Source organism: Mobula hypostoma, chromosome 25, assembly GCF_963921235.1.
Source record: "Mobula hypostoma chromosome 25, sMobHyp1.1, whole genome shotgun sequence".
Taxonomy (NCBI): domain Eukaryota; kingdom Metazoa; phylum Chordata; class Chondrichthyes; order Myliobatiformes; family Myliobatidae; genus Mobula; species Mobula hypostoma.
Genome location: NC_086121.1, coordinates 22,045,813 through 22,066,425, shown reverse-complemented (window position 1 = coordinate 22,066,425; position 20,613 = coordinate 22,045,813). Strand labels below are relative to the sequence as shown.

Genomic DNA, 20,613 nt, shown 5'->3' with positions numbered 1-20,613 from the left:
CAGGACTATGTATGGGACAGTCATACAGCAGGCCCCGCCATCCCCCTTTTTGCAAGCTTATCTTCTCAGTCTTCTAGTTCTGCTGAAAGGTGCTCAGTCCGAAGAGACAATTGTTTTTTTTTCTCTCTCTCTCTTTCCCTGTTGATACTACTTGGCTGGTTAGGCGATTCCTCCCGTCCTGTCCATGCGATGCACCGCTTGGTCCTCCCGTCACCATGGAGACCTACGCAGCCCCTGCGCACTTTGCCGGGTCCTCCCGGCCACTAGGGGCGCCGCTGAGCAGTCCTCCGAAAGGGAAGGTGGGCGGTGACTAGGGCCGCCGCCGCCGCCGCCGTCGCCAAGCTGGGAGGGAGGGCCGGGAGGTGGTGCCACGTCAGTGGGCCGCTGCCTGCTGCGGGGATGCTGGTGGCGGCTCGTTGCGTCCTTCTTCAGGGGTTGGGGCCCAGGAGGTGGCAGCCGCTGCCGGGAAAAGCGCAGGACGGAGCCACTTGGACTTCCGCGGGGTTGTCGCCGGCCTCATTCGGTCAGGAATCAATGGAGCGGTGAGCAAGGTGAAGTATTGCCTCCGTTTCAGCAGAACAGACAATTCCGTGTTGACAAGGACAATAATATTGAAATTTGCAGCCTTGGTAATAATACTGCACTATTGTGCTGTCATGAATAATAATGCCTTAAGTGTTTATGCTGTATTACTGTAAACATTATTTAACAGCCCAATTAATAATATTGCAATGTCCTAATTGTATAATACTGCATTGCTTGAAATGACACCTCACTTACTTTAACTGCATAATCCTGACTAATATTACATTATTCTAAATAATATCACGTTGCCCTAAATACTGCATTGTGTTTTCATTAAATTACAAGCTGTATCGACAGGACCAGTGTTTGCTTCCCATGTTTAATTGCCCTTAACACAAGGTGGTAGTCACTAAAATGAACTGTGGTGGTCTTCGAGTGAAGTCTTTCTACAGTGTTAATGAGTTTGAAATTCATGTGTTTAAAACAAGCAGTGATGAAAGAATAGTGATAGATTTCCAAGTTAGGATGATGATGTTCCTGTACTCTTGCTGCCCTTGACCTTTGGGGTGACGGTGGGGGGGGGGGCAGTATAAAGAAGCCTCACTAACTTACTGCAGTACTTGTAGATGGTACACATAATGGCTAAGATACTAGCTGATGTTCCGATCAAGCAGACTGTGTTGTCCTAAATCGTCTAAGAGCTATTTGAATATTGGAACTCGACTCTAGCAGGTAATGATTCTTTGGAACCGTGGAGACTTGGCCGCTGGATATATTTAATACAGAGGTCAGTGCAGATTTGGCATTAAGGATTGTCAGGCTAATGCAGAAAGCAACAGATCAGCCCTGATCATTTTGAACAGTGCAAACGGTTGTACTGTTGACTGTTTCTATTTATTCTTATCCTGACTAGCAGAGTATTTTGTCACAATCTAAATTGTATTTTAATACTTCAGTGAAGTGAGAACCAATGTCTTGAATAGTGTGCTGGTTAAATCTCTTTTAAGAACAGTAAATTCATTAATCTACCATTGCAGTGTACTTAAATGTTATAAGACCTGAGTAATCCTGAATCCCTGCCTTATTCCACTTGTTCACATCTGCCTTGATCTTCATTCTTTGCTTTCAACAAGCTGGTGTCTTCCCACCCAGTTTGTCTTTCAGATGTCTTCCTTTCCTCCCAAGGTCTCCTGCAGAAATTCTGTCCCATTTCTGATATTTGTATTTCTTAAATTAAGAAATTAAAAATCAGCTTTATTTGTCACATGTACATCAAAACAGTGAAATGTGATGTTTTCATCAGCGACCAAAACAGTCTGAGGATGTTTCTCCCACCAGACATGCAGATGCCATATTTAACCACATTTCCCCAGCCACGTAATCTCAAATGGTCTCTCTAATCAGACTGTTTTTAGTCATCAGCAGCAAATTCCCTAAATCCCTTTAACTTGTCTGTCTTCCAGAGAATAAGCTTTCTCTAAAGGATTCAAACTCTACTTCTGTTTATTACATTTCTAATTTGCTTCCTCACTCTCTCCATCTTATCCAGCATTCTGTCCTGCCTCATTGGCTTATCGTTGTGAGATTTCCACTGTGGACCTGAAGCTCTGAAAGGTGCAGTCTTCTCTGAAACAGTAGTGTCTGCACACAAGGTACATGTCTAGATATGGTCAGGTTCACATCAAGCATTGGCCGTGTTCTCCTCTGTCAAAGTATTTTACTACTTCACAGTCATCCCAGGTAGCAAAGGTAATCCCAGAGGTCTTTGCTTTCCAGTATCCCTGATCCTATCTTTGTTCTATCTTCTCATCCAACAATGTATGACATAGACCATCTTGTCAGTGAGACATTGAACTTTCCTCTATCGAGCCCATAACTTGTTCAGGCCACCAAGTCAAACCTTAACTCGGGGTTCCCAATGTGGTGTCTGCGGACCCCTTGCTTAATGATGTTGCTCCATGGCATAAGAAGCTGGGCAACCCCTGCCTTGGCCAAATTTCCCCTTGCTCTTCTGTTTCCTCAACATTTTGGCTCGGGCCTACTCCTAATCCCTGCCTAATCCCTCATTGCGCCAAATATTAGCTCTTTCTATAAAACTCTTCATTGATAACCATGAGATGAGGCCTGCAGGCAAGAAAAGCAATGGCTTTCAAAGTTCAAAAATAAATTTATTATCAAATATTATTATACATCACCATGTGCTACCCAAAGATTAATTTCATCTTCTTGTGGGCATTCATCGTGGATACAAAGAAATGCAGCAGAATTATTTTTTTAAAAACTACTCACAGATGGACAAACAACAACATGCAAAAGAAAGGAGCCTCTGCTTTTGGTGCAATACCTGTACATAGCAAAGTACAGCACAGAAATAGGCCCCTCGGCCCATCTAGTTCATGCCAAACTATTTAAACTGCCTACTCCCATTGACCTCTCCTTGTTCTTCCTCACCTGAAAAAGGAGAAATTTTTTTTTAAAAACTGCAAATGCTGGAATCTAAAATAAAAACAGAAATGCTGGAAATACTTTGGTCTGAAATATTAATTGTTTCTCCACAGATCCATTGTAACCTCCTGAATATTTCCAGAATTTCCTGTTTTTATTTTAGATTTTAAAGAATTGGGCTATAGTCTAGATTAATGTATGTATGCTGTAGGATTTGTGAATGTATTACATACAGCGGAACTCAATGCCGTTTGGGAATATTCAGAAATAACTTGGAGAGTGCAGTGTTAGGTGTGTTCTAACATGCACAACCTTTCTGTAATTTCCCCCGCTACCAAGTCTTTCAGCATCTTTCACTGGAGTCAAAAACTGCTGTGTTTTGAATTTCCATCATATTCTGTTCCATCTAGCACTGAAACTGTTCCAGTCGAAGTTAATATAAAAAAAAAAGTCCTCTGCCTTTGGAGCAAGACTCCCCTTGTCTAGCCTCACCTCTGTACTGTAATAGTACCATCCTCAGAAGCCCCTCTCCATTAATTTTCTGGAAATGTCCATGCTGGTAGCTAGACTATCTTGCTAAATGGCATTCCTCTTGCCCCTCAATCTTCAAGGAGCCTTGTGCTTCCTTATCCACCCAAGAGTATACTGTTGGGTTCTACGTGTACAAGATGGCCTTCATCTTCACTGCCTCCCCAATTGCGTCTATCATTGCCCTCAAACTGTATATCTGGTAACTATCTGTTTCAGACCCTATACCAGGCACTTTGATACTGTACTTTTTCCTGGTCCCTCTGCTGGTGAATGGACTGAGTAGTCTTGATATCCCATTTGACCCTGAGCTAAGCCTCGGACATCAAAAATGCCACTTGATTCCAGCCCTGGCAGGTGCTTTGCTTAGTGCCTCTGATCTACTGTTATGAAAGTGTTCCAGTGAAATAGGACTGGTGCTGAAGCAAGTGTGACCACTGTCTCACGTTTGGTGATGTGCTGTATTGAATAATGTGACTGCTGCATGGAATACTGATGTTTAGCTGCTGAGAAAACTGTTATAACCTTGTGTTTTGGTATTGGATTACCAGATCAGATCGCATTTAATCATTATGCTCTTGTGCAGTGTAGCAGAAAAATTCAGCATCTGAAGCACTCTGCTCATCAGTCTAGCAGTGATATGACTGGTGAGGTCATTCTTTTCATAGCTGTATTAATTGTCGTGAACAGCAAGCTGGAAATGCAACAATAGCTGACCGCTATACATAAATTCTGAAGGGATCTCCTAATGTTGCTGTGGAAATGTTCCGATTTAATCAGTGTCCCTCTTGTCATGGGCTTTTTAAAAATTTTAGCAATGTCGACACAATGTCTAACCTATGCATATTCTGGAATAGGTGCAAACTGATCATTTGAGAAAAGAGATGAGATCAGTGAGTTTTATTCAGTATTTAATGATCTAATCTAATCTATTTCAGGTGACCATGGTAGCATTTCTGTTTGACTTCTGTTACAGTGATCATTGTAATCATGTAAATGTAGGTTAGAATAGATTACAGACACAAATGTTAATAGTTCATATGCATACAAGCCTGGTGATTTTAAAAACAAAGTGAAATAATTTTGTCCCTTTCCGGATTACTCTTCCATTTGTCTCATATTTTTCCCCATCCAGTTCCTATTCAGCCTCTGAAACTAGTCCAAGTATCAAGTTGCGGTTGGAGTAACATTTTTCTTCCCGTTATACCTGAGGGGAAAGAAATCCAGATAAAGGCTGCCTTTTTCCAATTGCTGATGAACAAGGTGGCAAAGGCATTGAGCTCATCACCTTGTCATGTGCAATTGGCATTTTGGGACCCTTCCCTGCATTTGCTTCACGTCCTCATTAATAGTGATAGGTTTTGTACCCACAAACCTAATCACAGGCATCCTCATGTCACCGTCAGGTAACCACAACATAGCATTCAACCCTTTCATAAAACACTCTTATCACTGAGACCCTGCCTCCTCTCCAGTTCATTCTGGATTTGTGCAATGATCTATTTTTATCATGTCAATAATTCTTGATGCTCTAACAAAATGAGAATCTATTTTCACTTGTGTTAAAATGGCCTTTTGCATTGGCAGATTAGCTGAACAGGATGATTTGAAACTCCAGTGTCTGCTATGTTACAGCGGGGATTTCAGAAGATGTTTGTTGGCTGTAAATGTCCATTGTTATTCTGTGGCTCTGGGAGGTGATTGTATATAAATGCAACTGTCTTATTTCCATAGGAAATTGCGGGGGGCAGGGGGGGGGAATTGCCTGTTAGTTAAAGCTTGCAAGTCCTTCACATTAATCAGGAAATCAGAGGTAGCACAAGAGATCCTAAAATCAATTTCTCATTCTTTTGCCAAAATAATAGAAGAAACCATAAAATGGGTGTAGCCCCTTAAAGTATCATTCAGCATGACATTCATCTGGGTGCATTTGAAGATGGATGCAATAAAGGAAAAATATTTGTTCAAACATAGTCCCGCATAGTCTTTGATCCTGATCTTTATTCTCAGCATATGTTGATCCAGTTTATTTTTAAAAAGATTTGCTTGGCTATTAATTAACCACTCATTCCACACACCTGCCAACATTTCTAATCTTAGTCAATACGTCAACTCTAATTCCATGCTGACTGTAAAAGATTAATAGCTTCCTTACTCAGTGTTTTGTGGTGTTATTTTCCAGTATATTGTAATGTGTTGGGTAAAGGTGACTTAATCCATTCCCACTGAATTCCCAGTTGGGCTAATCAACATTATTATCATGTACTTGGCTTTGTAGTCCTGTGCCTTGTTCCATTAATCTTCTTGATGATTTGAATAACAGGCCCAATAAGCAGCTTGGGGTGGAGTTTAAAAAAAATTAGTGAGAAATGTAGTACAACAGCCCCAACAGTACCTATACTGAAGGGCACACTATAAATCAAGATAAGGGGCTTGTCAGCAAAGTACTGCAATCAAAGAGATGCTAACTATACAAATTGGCCAAATGAAATTGGCAGCATTAGCTTTCCACACATTCAAAGAATGATTTCTGAAAGTGACACACTAGAGAACCTCAGCAAGCAGACTATTTTAGCTTTGGTATTGAAATATGGTTAATTGATTTCTTCAGAAAGAATCCCCCCAGGGAAAGAATGATTATAGCACAGTGGAATTTCAAATTCAGTTTGAGAGTGTGAAACCTGGGTCTGAAAATTGTGTCCTAATTTAAATAAAGGCAATTACAGTGGTGTGAGGACAGAGTTGACTAAAGTGGATTGTTAAGGGATGAGATGGCAGATATTTGTAATTCCTAACAAAGATACTCAGTTGTGGAAGAAAGATTCCGTAAGACAAAATTGCACTGACTGCGGCTAACAAAAGAAATTAAGTATGGTATAAAATTAAAATGGAGTTCTCTATTGGTCAGACTAATGGTTGGCCAGAGAATTGGGATACTTTTTTTAAACTAGCAAAGGATGACTGAAAATTGCAGAGGGAGAAGATGGAGTAGGGGAGCAAATAGAAAGTTGATGGTAAAGTTGCCACAGTCTGTAATAAAGGAGAGACTGTTTTACGTAGACTGAAGAAGACTTGGCATTGATCTGATAGAGGTGTTTAAAACCATGAAGGGCAGAGAAAAAGGAGATCATTAACGTGAGAAAGTTTGCAGATGCTGGAAATACAAAGCAACACACACAATGCTGGAGGAACTCTGCCAGTCAGGCAGCATCTATGGAAATGGATGAACAGTCAATGTTTCATGCCGAGACCCTCCTTCAGGACTGAGAAAGAAGGGGGAAGATACCAGCACAGAGGGGGAAACAGTGAGAGACAGTTTCACTGAAATCTTGTTGCAGAGAAGCATAAAACCTACAGCACAATACAGGCCCTTTAGCCCACAAAGTTGTGTCGAACATGTCTTTACCTTAGAAATCAATGGGCTTACCTATAGCCCTCTGTTTTTCTAAGCAGCATGTACCTATCCAAAAGTCTCTTAAAAGACCCTATTGTATCCACCTCCACCACCATTGCTGGCAGCCGATTCCACACACTCACCACTCTGAGTTTAAGAAAAAAAACTTACCCCTGACATCTCCTTTGTACCTACTCCTCAGCACCTTAAACCTGTGTCCTCTTATGGCAACTATTTCAGCCCTAGGAAAAAGCCTCTGACTATCCACATGATCAATGCCTCTCATCATCTTGTACACCTCTGTCAGGTCACTTCTCATCCTCCGTCGCTCCAAGGAGAAAAGGCCGAGTTCACTCAACCTATTCTCATAAGGCATGCTCCTCAATCCAGGCAACATGTAAATCTTCTCTGCACCCTTTCTATGGTTTCCACATCCTTCCTGTAGTGAGGTGACCACAGTACTCCAAGTGAGGTCGGACCAGCGTCCTATATAGCTGCAACATTACCTATCAGCTCCTAAATTCAATTCCACGATTTAAGGCCAATACACCGTATGCTGCCTTAACCACAGAGTTGACCTACGCAGTTGCTTTGAGTGTTCTATGGACTCGGACCCAAGATCCTTCTGATCCTCCACAATGCGAAGAGTCTTACCGTTAATACTATATTCTCCCATCATATTTGACCTAGCAAAATGAACCACTTCACACTTATCTGGGTTGAACTACATCTGCCACTTCTCAGCCCAGTTTCGTGTCCTATCTATGTCCCGCTGTAACCTCTGACAGCCCTCCACACTATCCACAATACCCCCAACCTTTGTGTCATCAGTAAACTTACTAACCCATCCCTCTGCTTCTTCATCCAGGTCATTTATAAAAATCATGAAGAGTAAGGGTCCCAGAACAGATCCCTGAGGCACTCCACTGGTGACCGACCTCCATGCAGAATATGACCCGTCTGCGACCACCCTTTGCCTTCTGTGGGCAAGCCAGTTCTAGATCCACAAAGCAATGCCCCCTTGGATTCCATGCCTCCTTATTTTCTCAATAAGCCTTGCATGGGGTACCTTATTAAATGCCTTGCTGAAATCGATAGATTTAAACTTCAGGGTAGACATCTCTTGAAGTAGCTGATCAGTCTGCCAAGGGCAGGGTAGAATAAATCTGGAGGACAAAAATATAAGATGACAGGGGAAATATTTAAAGAGGACCTAAAGGGCAAGATTTTTCTTAGCAGGGTGGTGAATGGTCGAACAAGCTGCTAGAGGAAGTGGTAGAGGCAGATAAATTTACAACTTTGAAGACATGTAGACATGTTCATATACTGTACCTGCATGAATAGGATATGGACCAAACGTAGATGAATGGGACCAGCTCAGGGTCTGTCATGCGCACACAATAATAATAACTCGGTGATCAGCTAAAGTTGAGGATAAGTTTCATTTTGATTTTGTATGTTCTCAGATGGCTGATGGGGCCAATGTGGCAACTGCAGACTTGTGTTAATGACATGGATCAAGTAGCAGAATACTGTGGACAAACTAGTTGATGATGCGTAAACACAAAATAATCTGCAGATGCTGGGGTCAAAGCAACACTCACAACACTCTGGAGGAACTCAGCAGGCCAGGCAGCATCTGTGGAAACGATGGAGTCGACGTTTCGGGCCGGAACCCTTTGTCAGGACTGTAGAGGGAAGGGGCAGAGGCCCTATAAAGAAGGTGGGGGGAGGGTGGAAAGGAGAAGGCTGGTAAGTTCCAGGTGAAAAACTGGTAAGGGGAAAGATAAAGGGGTGGGGGAAGGGAGGCAGGGAGGTGGTAGGCAGGAAAGGTGAGGAAAGAATAGGGGAAAACACAGTGGGTAGTAGAAAGAGGCGGAACCAAGAGGGAGGTGGTAGGCAGCTGGGGGAGGGTGCAGGGTGACATAGGGATAGGGAGAGGAAGGGGGAGGGAATTACTGGAAGTTGGAGAATTCTATGTTCATACCAAGGGGCTGGAGACTACCTAGATGATATATGAGGTGTTGCTCCTCCAACCTGAGTTTAGCCTCATCATGGCAGTAGAGGAGGCCATGTATGGACATATCTGAATGGGAGTGGGAAGCAGAGCTGAAGTGGGTGGCTACTGGGAGATCCTGTCAGTTTTGGCGGACGGAGCGGAGGTGCTCGACGAAGCGGTCCCTCAATCTGCGTCGGGTTTCACCGATGTAGAGGAGGCCGCACCGGATGCAATAGATGACCCCAACAGACTCACAAGTGAAGTGTTGCCTCACTTGGAAGTACTGTTTGGGGCCCTGAATGGTGGCAAGAGAGGAGGTGTAGGGACAGGTGTAGCAGTTGCGCTTACAGGGATAAGTGCCAGGTGGGAGATCCATGGGGAGGGACATGTGGACCAGGGACGAGTAGTTTGGCAGGTTGTGAGGAGGAAGCAAGCAGACAGCCAAGGCTTAGTGAGTAGGAATGAAGATGACAGATTATAATGCAGGAAAATGTGGACAGTAATCCACTTTGAGGAAGAAATAAGTGGATTATTATTATTTAAATGGAGTGAGATTAGAAAAAGTGTTGCAGTACAAAGAGATCTGGAGGTTCTAGTGCATTAATTATTAACATACAGAACAGATGATTAGGAAGCTAACAAAATGTTGGCTTTTATTGCAACTAGATCATGAGATGTAGAAGCAGACTTGGTTCATTTGGCCCATTGAATCTGCTCTGCCAATTCATCATGGCTGATCCAATTTTCCTGTTAACTCCAATCTCCTGCCTTTTCCCCATATCCCTTCATGTCCTGATTGATCATTGATCAAGCAACCACTGTCTTAACTATACATAAGACTTTGCCTCCGCAGTTAACTGTGGTAACAAATTCCTCAGATTCGCCACTCTCTGGCAAAAGAAATGCCTCCTCATCTGTTCTAAGAGGACACCCTCTATTCTGAGGCTGTATCATCTGGTCATAGACTCTCCCACTATAGGAAACATCCTCTCCACATCCACTCTAACAAGGCCTTTCCCCAATCAATAGGTTTCAATAAGGTCACCCCTCATTCTTCTGGATTCTAGTGAATACCTGCCCAGAGCCATCACTCTTCATATGATAAGCCATTCAATTCTGGAATCATTTTCGTGAACTTCCTTTGAACCCTCTCCAGTTTCAGTGATGATGGGCCCAAAGCTGCTCACAATACTTCGTGAGGCCTCACCAGTGCTTTATAGAAGTCTAACATTACATCCTTGCTTTTGTATTCTTTTCCTCTGAAATGAGTGCTAATATCGCATTTGCCTTCCTCACTACAGAGTCAACCTGCAAATTAACCTTTGGGGAATCCTGTACAACTCCTTTTTGTGCCTCATATTTGTGTATTTAGAACATAGTCTAACCTTTTTTTTTCCTACCAAAGTGCATGATCATACACTTTCTGACACTGTTCTATCTGCCATTTGTTTGCCCATTCTCCTAATCTAAGTCCTTCTGTAGCCTCTTACTTCCTCAGAACTACCTGCCCTTCCATCCATCTTCATAGCGTCTGCAAACTTTGCAACAAAGCCATCAATTCCATTATCCAAATCATTGACGTAACATAATGAATCCAGAAAAGACTCCCTTTATTCCCAATCTTTGCCTCCTACCTATCAGCCACTGCTTTATCCATGCTGGAACCTTTTCTGTAATACCATGGGCTCCTAGCTTGTTAAGCAGCCTTGTGTGTGACACCTTGTCAAAGGCCTTATGAAAATCCAAGTACAGATCATCAACCAATTCTCCTTTGTCTATCTTGCTTGTTTCTTCAATGAATTCCAACAGATTTGTCAGGAAAGATTTTCCCTTGAGGAAATCATGCTGACTACGGCCTATTTTATCATGTGCGTTCAAGTATCCTGAGACCTCATCATTAATAATCAACTCCCCAACCACTGAGGTCAGACTAACTGGCCTATAGTTTCCTTTCTTCTGCCCCTGTCCTTTCTTGAAGAGTGGAGTGACATTTGTAATTTTCCGTTTCTTCTGAAACCATTCCAGAACTTAGTGATTCTTGGAAGATCATTACTAATGTCTCTAGAATCTCTTCAACCAGCTCTCTCAGAACCCTGGTGTGTACACCATCTCATTGAGGTGACTTATTTACCTGCAGACCTTTCAATTTCCCTTGAACCTTCTCAAGGAATGGTAACTTCACATACTTCATGACCCTGACACCTGGAACTTCCACCATCCTGCTAGTATCTTCCACAATGAAGACTGAGGCAAAAGACTTACCAGTTTGTCTGTCATTTCCTTGTTCTCCCATTACTACCTCTCCAGCGTCATTTTCCAGTGGTTTGATATGACCTCACCTGTCTTTTACACTTTATGCATCTGAAGAAACTTAGTATCTTTTTCCATATCATTGGCTAGCTTGTTTTTGTATTCCATCTTTGCCTTAATGACTTTTTAGTGAGTATTAAATGGGGAAGTTCTGATTAAATTTTACATAGTTTAGATCTGGATGTGCTTGCATAGTGTACAGGCAGAAAAGGCAAGAGGAATTTCTTCTCTGAAGACCATGAATCTGTGGAATCCTCTATCCCAGGTAGCTATAAAGGTGGGGATTGACAGGCCTTTAAACACCATGGGGTGAAAGCAGGAAGATGGTATTGAAGTTGAGGATTTTATTATTTGATGAAGCCAAATTGAAAGCTAATTGGTCTACTTGTACTCCTGTTTCTTAGATTATTATGCAACAATTTCTTCCAAAACTATTAAATGTCTAATTATAAGTTAACAATTCAAAATGATAAACTGACTGTCAGATAATTTCAAGTTCCTAAGAACGCTTGTTTTACGAATTGTAAACATGGTTATTTAGTCAATTTCTCGGTATACATTGTTCAGTGTTTTGTTTCCCCATCCGTTGGCTAACTTTCAGTGATTTTTGTGCATATAAGCTGATACTAAAAAAGTTAATTTGGCAACAAGTAGTTATTTTCAGAGATTACTAAGAGACTATGTTAAAAGATGTGTGTTTGCTATAAAAGGTTAGTAACAAAAAGGTAAAACTGATAATATGGAACAATCCTGTTTTTCTTGTTAATAAATCGGCCTTTTTTTCTCTCCCTCTAGCTGAAAGCACTCCAGAGCTCCAAGCACCTTCACAATGAATCTAGCTCGACTTTTCTGTCGTCACAAAACAGCCCTTGGTATTGCCACTCTATCCTTGTTTGCACTGATGTTACTTTACTTGGCTAAATGCACCTCAGAGACATTGAAATCTCCAGGCTTACCACATGGCGTGGAAAGGCGAGCAAACGATCAGGGTCACAGCAGAAGCAAAGGTCTCTCTGCCTTTCTCGTGCTGCTGATCACCACAGGCCCAAAGTATACTGAGAGGAGGAGCATCATCAGGAGCACGTGGCTAGCCAATCGGGACCCAGAAATACTCCCTTTCTTTGCCATCGGCACTAGTGGGCTTGCACCAGAGGAAGTTCAAAACCTGGAGCAGGAAGATGGTCGGCATCATGATCTACTGCTACTCCCAGACTTGAAGGACTCCTACGAGAACCTTACCAATAAGATTCTCCACATGTATGCATGGGTGGACCAAAATGTGGATTTTAAGTTTGTCTTGAAAGCAGATGATGACACTTTTGCTAGGTTGGATATCATTAAAGAAGAACTGAAGGCAAAGGAGCCTAAGAAACTCTACTGGGGTTTCTTCTCTGGACGAGGAAGAGTTAAGTCCACTGGAAAATGGAGAGAGAGCAATTGGGTACTGTGTGACTATTATTTGCCTTATGCTCTCGGGGGTGGGTATGTTCTATCTGCCGACTTGGTGCACTACATTCGAATTAACATTGATTATTTGAAGGTATGGCAGAGCGAGGATGTGTCTTTGGGTACTTGGCTGGCGCCAGTTGATGTCAAACGCCTGCATGACCCACGGTTTGACACAGAGTACAAATCACGTGGCTGCAACAACAAGTACATTGTGACGCACAAGCAAAGTATTGAGGATATGCTGGAGAAACAGCAGACACTCCAAAGGGAAGGAAAACTGTGCAAAGAAGAGGTAAAAGTGAGGCTCTCGTATATTTATGATTGGTATGTCCCACCATCCCAGTGCTGCCAGCGAAAAGATGGCATACCCTGATGAACAACTTGGCCCTGACAAGGAGGAGTCAGCGAGACCTGTTCAGAAAATTCAGAATGATGGAGTGGATGTCAACGCAGGAAATTTCTCTTAAAAAGGGACTCCATCACTTCTCAGTACTTTGGGAGCACATTGGTCTTGATTGCAAGTCTGGGATTTGCACTTGAATAAGTGTTTTCTTCCAAAAAGCATAAAATTGCTGTTCTTCCTGATCAGAGTTGAGAATAGCACATTGTAGTGCCAAGGATTTGGTCCATGTCTAACTATCTTCATAGACGAGATTTGCATTTGCTCAATTTCTGGGTGCAAAAGGTGTCCAGAAGAACACTCAGTATTTGTAAATTGAACCAGTGACTACAGAGAGGTCCATGGGTCCTATTGTACTTGTATTTAATTGCACAAGAGTCTAAAGCTCTGGAATTTGTCTAATTCAACAGTAAATGTTAATATATTTGTGTGTATGCATATGCATCTATATGCTTATTAATAGTTTCTTCGGGTAAAAGCCTTTGGCTTGACCCTGAGCCTTGAATTTTGTCAATTTCTTCTGGTCCATTTATTGTAAGTTTGAATTCTCCCTTTTCTGACAGTAAAATTTGCTAAAAGTAAGATTGATTTTTAGCTCAGAAAGCAACACATTGTTTGTTTTTTAAAAAAAAAACTAGAGCCAGGGATAACTTGCATTAAAATGTTACGATACGGGAAATATTATCAACATGTCCAACTAAATTTGCATGACAAATGCATTTTCTTGAATGTTGCTGTTGCATGATCTGCTGGCATTGTTCAGTTTTACTCTTTGACCAACTGCGGAATTGATTCATCTTTAAACTGCAGCTCTGCTGGACTTGGGGATTTGGTGGTGGCGGGGGGTGCGCAATGGTTTGCAGTTTTTGAGATTTCACTCTCCCGTAGAGTGTACTCAATTCTCTGGAAATGCAGGAATCCACAGTAAGAATCCTATTGTGTAGGGTTTGTGCTGTGCTGGTTTTCGTTGCAGGGAATCATAAAATTCAGAAGACTCAATAGTTTGGGTAATTATGGAAGTATTATTGTCAAGTAGCATTTTGGGAAAATTTTGATGCAAATATTAAACAGGCTTGCTGAATTCTGAAAATTAAGTTACTCCTAAGTTTTGGGGATGTATTTTCCTGCTGTTACTAGGGTAAGCTTAAAATATTTTGGACATTTTGCGATTCCACATGTGTGCTTGCGTATGGCCAAAAATATTTGTAATAGGAAAAGAGATTGAATAATAACAGCAGAGAACACATGAAAAGATAGCAACAATTTTCAAAAGCTAAGCACTTGTATAATTTCTGTGTGGGTGCTAAATGATTTTTCAAAACTGTTGCTGTCTCTCAGCATTTGGTAGGGTGCATCAGTTTGATGCAGGCTGAACTGAGTATTTTTTTATGACTGCTGGCAATGTCCAAAGATTGAAGCGTACTTTTCTTTCAGTAACACCTTTTACTGTTACCTAATCAAAGAGCATGTCCAAGTTGTAGTCCATTGACTGGTGCAATTGGAATTGTGAGTCCAATGCAGCAGATGACCAAGGAGCCACAGCACAAAACCAGCACCAATTGAAAGTAAGATCTGGTAAGTTGCCCTTTCATTAGGCAGTGGGTAAACCGATGTGAACATGCTCCCTGTGAAGGCCTAAACTGAGTTTACATGTAGTGCAGAACTCTAATTGGTGATCATTTCAAAAACAGCTAGTTATTTTGTTGAAAGATGGGTGGCAACACTATTTTGGAGTTTTTTTTATTCTGATCCCCAATTTTGATCCAGAACCATCTAATGATTTTTAAACTATTTTGATAAAATTTCTTGGAGTAAATAAGGTATTTATTAATTAGTGGGAATGGAATGAAAATGGCTAGGTTCAAGGGGAAAGGTTTTCCTTCAGAACAAAAATGGTTCTCACTAGGAGAAACGACATGGGAACTTGTGGTATAGTGTGTTTTACAAACCTTGATGGAAGCATTTTCCTTGAATGTAGACCTTGGTTTTTAAAATTAAGGTTAATATTTGCTCTCAATGTGTTTTTGCTCCTCCAAGGAGGTTTTGTAAATCTGGACCCAGTTCTCACTATTCAGGCTTTTGAAAATATTAAAGTATGTACCAATTTACCTTGTACACGCAGTCTTGAGCCAGTCAGTGTACAATATACCTCCCATGTGGAGCTGTCATCCACTGTGCTATTAGTTTGAAATTTCTTCTTGCTGTAAAATAGAGTAAACTATAGGAGTGATAAAATTAAATGTAACTATTTATTTTCTGTGAAACCTGCAAATCATTTTGTAATTAAAATGCTGGTTAATTGTGCTTGATAAAACCTTCCATCCAGAATGACAATGAGAGAAATAACACCTTTGCTAGTTATCACCTTGTATTAAGCTTGCTGTGGATGTTTACCTTATTGGGCATTACCTTTCTTTAATGCCTCTGACATTTCAGCAGAAATTGCCAATAGAGCTATTTCCCTTGTAAACACACCTCCATTCAGTGGAGGCTTTCATATTTCAGCAGCGTCGCAGCATCACTGATGCACTGTAGGGGATGATGACTTGCTGGAGACAATGCCAAGATGTACACCATCACTGTACCTTCCACCTGGAATCTCAGCAGAAAGGGAACAATGGGCAAATGATGTGTTGTGCTTGAATGCTTCCATATATGGATTGTGATAGAGATTTTGCATCAAAGAACGCTGAGCTGAAAACTGATCTCTTGACAGATTTGTTGTGCATGAATGAGCTGTTGGAATTGGAACTCTTATTTCAGCTGGATTCAGTTTAAAAACTGTTAACCTTGCCTCTGTGCATGAGTTCTTGCTGTCTGCTGAAAATGCACATTTCCATTTTCAATTAATTGAAAAACCAGTACTTGAAGTTTTCCACAATACCTGGGACATTTTCTATGTCTATTGTAGAGTTGTAGTAATGCATTTGAATTTTCAATGTAGTAAAAGTATAGAAGGTTAATGGTGCATACCAATATTTAACATCTAATGGTACCACAATTTGTGTATGCATTTCAATACAAGGAAGGTAATAAATGCATTTTTTTAAATATCCTTCTACACTATTAGTATTGTTCATTAATTAAAGTCAGTGGTTCTGAACTGATTGAAAGTCCCATTTATTAACACTTGATAAAATGCTCCTCGCCCCATTAATGACTGACAAGGGGACAGAATGCTTAATTGTCAGAGTTAGGGCAGCTTGTGGATTGTCAGGAACTGGTAGCAGAACTTGCAGTCAGGGCAGCTAATGTGCATTTTTTTTTTTGCTTGAAGATCAAACTAGATGCTGCATAAAGAAATCATGGAAAAGGAAGTTTTAAACCAGAAGCATGATCTTTTTCTCAGGTTGGGAACTAATGAGTTTTAAATCTGAGGTGTACTGTGTGATATACAATGAACTGATGCAGTTCCCAAACCTCAGAAATTAGTTACTTGTTACATATATAAGGAAATACAACTGGACATACTTCTAAGTTTAAAAATCCCATAATTATCTGTATCTTTGTATTTCTTTATTGTTCATGCAGTTTATGAAGTCCTATCCAAGTTCTAATTTTGACTCTAACATGTAATACCTTTTGTATTCAATTTCTTTTATCTATTATTTAGATTTCACCCACATGCCCCTTCCCCAAATCTATTGAATACTGCTGAGTTTCATGCCCTTCTGGGCTGTCAGCATGTTGCTCTTGCTGCTGTACACATCACTCTGTATGGGATAGAATAGAGTAGGTGGTCTGCCTGTGACCAGTAGTCAGCCGAAACTGTACCAACTTGCTGTGCCCTGCCCTGGTTAGTTCCCTGTACTCTGGTCACTGTACTTGGGATGCAGCGTGAAGTAAATCTGATTTAAAGCAAATTCTATAGGTGTATTAATGTATTATGCAGTGACTTTTAATGAACAAATTTAAAATATCATGCGTTGTCTGTTGGAAAATGTGACGATGTTTAAATGTATGGTGATCAGTAATTAAAACATATACACTATGATGGTTATTTTTGTGTTTGTGTTATTCCTCCGGCTTTTCCTAATGAACACCGCTGCCACCTTGAAGGCTGTGGGTGTCAGATCCATTGGAGCAAGACAAATAGTGTATTGAGGTCTATGGTGAAAATGGGAGTGGGGTTCTAAATGGCAGAACATGTCCCTGGCACTTCAATTCCTAGTTAAGTGGAGAAGCTTCAGCCAGCAGCCACAAATGAAGCATTCCGGAGGATAGAGTGGGCATTATAAAGCCCGCTAGATCTGTGTAGAACAATAGAAACACATTTGCTGCCCCCGCCCCTTGATTTCCTTGCTTTCCTTCAGCCTTTTGGACCTGTTCAGTTTGAAAGTGCTTATTTTCTCTCAGATATTTGACTATCAATGCTTTTGGTTTTGGCTTAATATTTTCCTCTACCTCCTTCGGTTTGTCTTTACCATTAAGTCTGTTTCTGATTGGGATGAATTTCTGCAGTGCATTGAGATGGCTGTTTGGATATCTGCCACTGATCATCTAACTTGACTTTAGCCTCATTCCCCAGTTTGCCCTGGACAGTTTTTCTGCCATTCCCTTGTAATGTCCCTCAATGCTTTTGTGCATCTTGATGCTGTATCAGGAATTTTACCATGCGATCATTACAATGTGATAATGACAATCTCTTATTAAAATGAGATGGTATTAATACTATCTTTGTATTTGACCAAAGCTAAAAGAACTGGGCAAAAGGAACGGGAATTCTTCAGGAACCAGCAGCGGAGAACTAAATACCTAAAATGGAAGGGAGAAAATAGATTGGGAGAAAAGTGTCAATCAAATAGTGTTTGGCAATATACAGAAAAATAGGATAGTTGAGAGTAAAACCTTGCGAAGTGAGACTGGGGAAACAAAGAAGATAATTTAAACTGATATTTTTTGTATTGGGAGAACATTGCAAATATCAGATGGGCTGGCTTCAAATAGGAAGAAAACTTTGAACAGCCTCTATCACAAAGGCCAATGTTTTGGAAGCCTACTGGGACTAAAGGCAGTCAGGACCTGATGACTTCTATCCAAATAGTTTAAAGGAAGAGTTTTTAAAAATTTAACTATAGATGCCACAAATTGCTTTTTTTTTCTCTTGCATTTTCCTCCCTAACATGGTCCATATCTAATTGTATCCTACATCAATATCTTCATTTCTGGAGGTGCTAGTGAACAATGTCCCTATAATTCTGCCTTGGCTACTTTCATTCTTACTCCATTTTCTAAGAATTCGATTCCAATATACCATTTGCTTTCTCCCACATCAGTGATTTTTAATTTGCCCCTTTTTTCTTAAATAACAATTCTCTACCACTGGTTTCCAGGGCCTTCAACCAAACCCTGTGCAGTTCCACAGCTTGCTCTCCCCCCCCCCCCACCCCCCAAACTCACGGCTTTCTCCTGTCTCCACTTTCTACCCCACTGCCCTTCAGGTTCAGTGGGCCAACCTGCATTATTTCCAAAGTGATGCTACTATTATCTTTTCACAATTGTTTGGTGGGGGGGGGGGGGTGGAGAAGAATCATTTTTCAGATCTATTGCTCAGTCACCTGTTGAATCTGATCTTGTCTCCTTTCTGTGAAATTCCAGAAATGCAGTACCTGCTGTTTAACTTTGTTTCCCACCAGTCAGAGCCATAATCAGATTTTGCTGGTGAAATGATATTTTTCTTGGCAAGCAGTGAATATTGTGTTATTAATTATGTTGTAACTTCTAATTGAAAGATGTAGTGACAATGTGGATAACTTACTAGACTAGTATCCAAATGATCAAGACTACTGATCTGGGGTGGGGGGGGGGTGTCCATTTTACAAAACTCCTCTGCAACCAGTCTAGTGTGGCTGTTTATTCAGCCCCCCTCAATCTTGCTGCCCATTGTCTCCTGTCTTACTCCACTGGAACACTCGTAAACTTCCCATTTGTTCGTTCTTCCCCTCTTTCTTCACACGTACAGATTTTTAATCAAGACACGAGACTGCAGATGCTGGAATCTGGAGCAACAAGCAATCTGCTGGAGGAACTTGGGAAATCAAGTAGCAGCAATGGGAGAAAGGAAGTTTTTTTTAATGTTGTGGGTCCAGCATAAAAAGTAGAAGTGGAGTCCATCTCGCGCCTCCATTCTGCTCAAAATTCTGAATCGGAACTGAGAAACACTGAATTTATTTCCTCCTGACAATGCTGCTTGACCTGCTGAGTTCCTACAGCAGATTGTTACTTCCAGTTTTTTCTATTTTTCCTTCCACAATTTGATGGAAGGTTGTAAACCTGAAACATTTTTCTATTCAGATTCTGCTGAGCATTTTGGATGCTTTCTGTAACATGTTTTCTCAGCCACCAACAAGGATCAGTGCTTTTTACCCAGAAGCAGTATGTTATAGTCAAATCCAATAGCTAACATTATTAATTTGAATTTTTATATGAATACAGATACCTTGGATATAATACATGTTGCTACACTAAATTATTCAAATACCTGCTTTTATGCACTTTAGATAAGAAATTCACATGCCCACACAAAAAAGACTGCTGAAAATTGAATTAATCTAAAATAGATTGATTTTGAATACATTTTTAAAGCTCTTGTTTCTGTCAAAACTATTGTCCTTTCTTTGGTGTTCTGAGCTTTAGCATCATAAATCTCTCCAAACAGTATTTAAAAAGTTGTACACCACTTAAAATTTGTCTGCGGACATTTTAACCTCACTGGTCTGGGAAAGGACAGTATTTGTTTACTCACTGAAGCATCAGATTTCACAATATTTGCTTGGCCTTTAGTCATGCTATTGACAAAGCCAATTCTTGCATTTTGTCTTTATTGAAATTTCTGATGACCTACAACTTCAATGACAAAGTTATTTGTGTGGCTTAACTGCTTTAACCACAATGGTCTAATCGCAATCAGCTTCCCAGCCTCTGAATAACTACAGGGAGTTTCTGCTGATCTTTACCACTTTTCATAGCTTGCTGCTCCCTGCATTGTGGAAGTAACACAAATAAACCCCTTACTCAAGGAGAAGAAACTTCTTCCCCACAGACATATTCCTGCATTGCAGGCTTCTGACACTGCACCGAGACCTCCCTGGCAACTTTATGCCAAGGGTGGCTGTAGCCCTGGAGGATCACCATAGCCATGTACATTAATATTCTGCAGGAAGTGAAAATTACAGGTGATCTATTCAATCACATATGTGAACTTAAAATGCATTATTCTTTACAACATGCTTAGGCCATCTCACTGGGAAAACTGCCACACCCTTCATGAAATTATCTATTCATCCAGAAGTGGGAAGAGTGTATTGTTAAATTCTTCCTTTAAGAGCTAGCTACAAAGAGTGTTTGTACTGTCCAATGAGTTAAGGTCAGCAAGGTCCAACAACACATCAGCAGGGAGTACAGTGTTGAAACTGGTAATTTCAGTGCCGTAGCACACAATGCTGGCCTATAATCCTTAAAATTGGAGTCTTGGACTTTTGCAACTTTGACAGTCTGGTCAGTGTGCCCTCAGCACAGTTTCAATTCCAAAAACCACACGGAGCAATTTCCAGACCACTGATA

The 20,613-nt window shown here is 40.9% G+C and overlaps 1 protein-coding gene across 2 annotated transcripts; it reads left to right on the top strand.

Annotated features, from left to right (window-relative positions):
• The first annotated feature begins 377 nt into the window (after positions 1 to 377).
• b3galt6 (UDP-Gal:betaGal beta 1,3-galactosyltransferase polypeptide 6) lies at positions 378 to 17,044 on the top strand. 2 transcript variants are annotated; one of them, XM_063033116.1, is made up of 3 exons: positions 609 to 629; positions 2,075 to 2,177; positions 11,997 to 17,044. In XM_063033116.1, the coding sequence occupies exon 3, from the start codon at positions 12,031 to 12,033 to the stop codon at positions 13,021 to 13,023; it is 993 nt and encodes a 330-aa protein (XP_062889186.1). In that variant the 5' UTR covers positions 609 to 629; positions 2,075 to 2,177; positions 11,997 to 12,030; the 3' UTR covers positions 13,024 to 17,044. The 2 variants fall into 2 exon arrangements, with proteins under 2 accessions (XP_062889185.1, XP_062889186.1); XM_063033115.1 differs by lacking the exons at positions 609 to 629; positions 2,075 to 2,177 and adding an exon at positions 378 to 551.
• Positions 17,045 to 20,613: the final 3,569 nt, after the last annotated feature.

What these genes read in the sequence shown, in the direction of transcription:
- b3galt6 (XM_063033115.1), top strand. Translation starts at nt 12,031, where the DNA reads ATGAATCTAGCTCGACTTTTCTGTCGTCACAAAACAGCCCTTGGTATT.